At 40.7% G+C, this 4,719-nt stretch overlaps 1 protein-coding gene across 1 annotated transcript; it reads left to right on the forward strand.

Moving 5' to 3' along the window:
- Positions 1 to 2,963: 2,963 nt before the first annotated feature.
- Positions 2,964 to 4,195, forward strand: LOC148853604 (uncharacterized). Its single transcript, XM_088982857.1, has one exon. The coding sequence runs from the start codon at positions 3,072 to 3,074 to the stop codon at positions 3,966 to 3,968; it is 897 nt and encodes a 298-aa protein (XP_088838983.1). The 5' UTR covers positions 2,964 to 3,071; the 3' UTR covers positions 3,969 to 4,195.
- The last annotated feature ends 524 nt before the right edge of the window (positions 4,196 to 4,719 follow it).

A 4,719-nucleotide genomic window follows, 5' to 3' on the forward strand; every position in this document is an offset into this window, starting at 1 on the left:
GCCGGGATAGCCACCTTGGGACCTCTTACATTGATTCCTTGCAGGTCTCTAAAGAACTATGAAGCTCAACAATCAATACAGCTCGTTACCTAACCTGCCTAGTTCGGCACCTAACCTACCTAGCTCGCCCCAGTTAACTCGGCATCCAAATCCTCATCCAACAAAAGTTCACTTCGGCCTCTGAATCATCGGTCGCTTCAAAGCAGACCAAATGACGAGGTACTTAGCACAAAAAATAGATTCATCAAACCCTAAATAAGTATTTATTCCAACAATAAACACTTATTCAAGAAACCCAAAAATCGACCTTATTTTTAAGTGCTTATTTAACAATTCTAACCTGTCTTAGCCCACCATATAATCTTAAAAGTATCTATAATACTATTATTTGAAATAATTGCTTTTTCACCAAATACTGAGTACTTATTAGAATAAACACTTTTTTTTTCAAATAATCACTCCCTAATATAATCTTATCAAATGTTTGAAGAATTGCTGATTTTTTTTGTGCAACATCATAGGCGCAGCTTCATTCATGAATAGAAAAAGTTAAATGAGCAAAAGCAGAGGAGTTGTAGTATATATTTAGCTGCCCTTTAGAAGCGGTTGTATTGTCTACTAATATATAGGAATGCAAATGAATGGAATCGGATTCCAATTAAGGTTATTTTAATCAGATCCACCACTCTTCATGTCTGATCCAATCTGATTGGATCTGATAAGATTTGAATCCTATGGGTAAATTGGATCTTTGGATCTGTTCTAATTCCACTTGTTTTCTGTAAAAATTAATAAATTATTAAAAAATAATTAAAATATACTAATTTAAATAAAATAAAAACAAAAAATACAAGCTTTTTAACTATTTTCATCATATATATATTTATAAAAAAAATAAATAATATAACAAATTTATAAAAATATAATATAAAAAAGCATATTTATAAATAAATAAATAAACAACATATTATATATATATTTTATATTGAAAAGATATATATTACATATATTTATATTTATATTTATAAATATATAACATACATCGGATCGAATTTTCTTAAATCATATATCGATTTCTGATCGAATCTTATAATATACATTTGAACCCTACTAATATATAATGAAAATGTACAAAGTAGAGATGAGCCTTTTGATATCGCTTCCCTGTAACTGCTCGATCCATTGGATGGCTGTGCTATAAGGTTTCAAACAAAAATTGTTACCAGTTGCTCTGAGTAATTGTTACGCAATTACTGTATGACATGTGTCCAGGTGTCAACTGTCAAATCCAGTTGCTCTGAGTATAAAGGAAGAACACCTGTCCTAGAGTGATTTTAGGAAATTCGACTCAAAAAAAAAAAAAAAGAAAATTGGCTGTCTACGTTCACAGCCTCTGCTGTCCGTAGGGCCCTCCCTGTCCCGTGTGACATACCATGTTACCATACACCAGTCTGTATATGAAAACAATGCTGAACGCCTGAGCTAACGTGTCGAGGACAAATAAAAACGGTAGAGAGATGAGGCTGTGGATCGTGGACTGCGAAATAAAAAGGGTTTAGTGTATACCGGGGTAAATTGGACAATAAATCAATTCAAAGAATTATTAATTCTCTGTGCAAGCTTTTAAGTTAACAGTACATGAAGAAATGGTTACGTGGACATAATACACTGGATCAGCCCGTGATGCATCTTTGCTCACATGAGTCCTCCTCCAATGGACATTGTGATATTTCCCCGTTCCCCTTCCTTCATGAATATTCGCTTACATTCTTTTGTTTCTAAGCTCTTTACATAAGATAAGGCATGGTTTTCAAAACCGGCCGGATCAGATGGTCGGATTGAAAAATTCAGAAACCGGTCTGATCCGTTTTACCTCAGAATTGTTATTTTGCCAAAAGTCATTGATTTGGTCAGTAAACCTCTGATTCGGGTGGTCAACGGTTTTAATCGTTTTTTATTTTTCTAACGTCTGTTTGGTTTAAACGGTGAGGCTCACCCGTAAACTGGACCCTTGACCGATTGGTTGTCCAATTCGGTTTTAAAAAACCTTGAAGGAGTGATGGAAATGACCTTCTAGTCCTTGGGAACACAACTGTACACCAATAGAGAAATCCATGCATGCATTAACATATTTTGGCCTGTCATGTCAGCTTCCATACAATTAAACCCTCTTCTTCTGCCATTCATGATTCATCCACTATCTCTTCCCAGTTCCCACAGGCAGTGAGGCGACCTTTGTCATAAATTTTCAATGGATCCTGGGCATCCGATGCGGTAGTGGGCACCCGATTTGAACCCCATTCTTTTTGGCTCCCTCAATTCGCGAAAAGGCGTACTGTCCTAGTGTTTGTCTCTGCAAATAGAAGATAAAGGAACTCCTTAAATTGAAAACAAAAGGACAGGTAAGATCACAGAGACTACAGACTACAGGGAAAAAAAAGAGAAAAAAGTAATTTAAAAAAAAAGAGAGAGAGAGAAACCGTCTAACCCTTTTCCCCAATCGCGGAGACAAAATCGCTTCTCTTACATGACAACATCGTTATCCAACCGTCCACGTTGCACCACATCTCCTTCTAATTATGGAAAGCTGAAACGCCAAAGTTGTTGTTTCTATCCGAATTCGATTCGCCCGAGTGTCCACTTTCCAGAACCTCCACCCAGAAAAGCTTTTTATCCCCCTGAAAACCGTACACGGCGCCCGAGGTCCATCTACGTGTCCTTCTTTTTGGTATCACCACCCTACATTTTGCCTTTTATCATTGGCTATGTCCTGGGGCCCAACCGCAACATCCTATTCGTTAGATCTAACCCAATCACGTGGGCCCACGACGACACGTTTCGCTTCCAACCAATAACTTATCAGAGTTGTTGAGAACAATGACTATACACGTGTTAACCTAAACACGTGTCCCTCATACAGCCGATATAAGTATCAGCTAACTCGTTTGCTTGCATTCACTGCGCTACGATCTGTGATTGAGAGTCAGAAAGAAAGAGACTCGTTGAGGGAAGGGTGAGTGTGTGTGTGTGAGAGAGAGAGACACACAGATACAAGGAGGAGGAGGGAAAACATGGATGGTAGAGGAGGCTGCTGCATCGAACGATACGCGTACGATATGTCAAAGGTCGATCGAATAATGCTCAAGTTCCGGCCGATCGCACCTAAACCAGCTGTTGGCGGATCATTCTTTGCTTCGTCTATTCCCGAGAAGAAGGACGTGTTTGGGAGGACGGGAAGAGCCAAGAAAAGATACGTTAGAGACAACAGTCGACGGTGCAACAGGAAGAGAAGGGTGTTTCCGGAAGAAAAGAAAGATGGGTTAGAAGATACAGTGGCCACGTTGTTGCCGTTGTTGCCTGAGGCACCCGAACCCAAAGATTTGAGGCCGCTGAAAGTATCATCGGATCTTGATCTAAACGTGATTACATCGTCGTCGTCGACGACAATGGAAATCAAAACGCCACCGAACAACGTACCGATCTGGCTGAACTTCAATAATCCGACGGGTAATTCTGGCATGTCTGCTTCCACTGATTGTACCCTGGTAATGCCACAACCTGTAAAGCCCGTTGGGTCATTGGTGATTGTTGAGTGCGTGACGGAAGCGTGTGTGGATGGGGAAGGGTTGGGGTTGGGGAGGACGGACGAGGAGAAGAGGAAGAATCTGGAGAGAGGCACGTGTCCTGGTTTTATATCGGACGGTTTCTGTAGGATGGGATGGACGAACGAAGCTTATAGGAAGATGGTGAGGAATGGAGAGGGGGAATCGGGACCAGAGATGGTGTGGTTAGTGACCAATGAGAGGCTGCCTGTGACCTGCCCGGTATTTGCGTGTCGAGTGAGGCTGCAACTTTCTTGTAAGAAGGAGAAGAACTCGTTGACGGTTCCTTGTGACGTGTGGAGAATGGACGATGGAGGGTTTGCATGGAAGTTGGACGTCAAAGCTGCACTTAGTTTGGGTCGATGAATCCATCAGCACCTGAAAATGAACCCCATCTAATCATCCAATCGTCTTGATTGCCCAGCAAAAAAAATGTAAATATTTTTTAGTTCAAGTTATATGCTTTTTAAGTTCAATTTCAGTTATTACTTGTTAGGATTATCGCCCGTTTTTTTTTTCTCTAGGATTTCATGTTTAATAGGAAATTTTGTTCAGAGGAGATTTACAATGAAATGCTGTGTATAGTTGTTTCCCTCCTCTCTCCTCCCCTCTCCTCTCTGATTTGTCTATACGTGTGTGCGGGTGTCCGAGGAGGACGGTTTTGAGAACTTGGAGGCGGCCGGAGACTCTGAGTTTGGAATTTTTTCAGGCTTCAGAGAGAGAGTAGCTTTGGGCGTTTGGGGGGGGGAGGGGGTTGGTTGGGAAGAGAAGGGAAGAGATAGAGACAAACGGAGGGCAGAAGGGCATGCAAAGGGACAGGTGGAGGAGTGGAGTTGGGTGTTTGGCCATTTGTTGTTTCTTAACTTTGAATGATACTTGTAACGTAGATCTGTGCTACCACTCGTCTCTCTCTTTCTCTCATACATACACACACACGCATGTTGACAGTTGGCACGTGAAGGAACAAAGCTGAAGACGGAGGGAAATGGTCTTCATGTGATGATTAAATTTGCACCGGCAACGGGAGAAATATAGGAAGTGTTTGGTACCTCCATAATCATTATGAGATTTTTTTTTTGTTTGTTTTTTTCGGTCAGGAACTTGGGACGAGATTCAG

The sequence above is a fragment of the Nelumbo lutea genome, chromosome 4, assembly GCF_056320005.1.
Source record: "Nelumbo lutea isolate HS-2025 chromosome 4, American lotus-T2T, whole genome shotgun sequence".
Lineage (NCBI taxonomy): Eukaryota > Viridiplantae > Streptophyta > Magnoliopsida > Proteales > Nelumbonaceae > Nelumbo > Nelumbo lutea.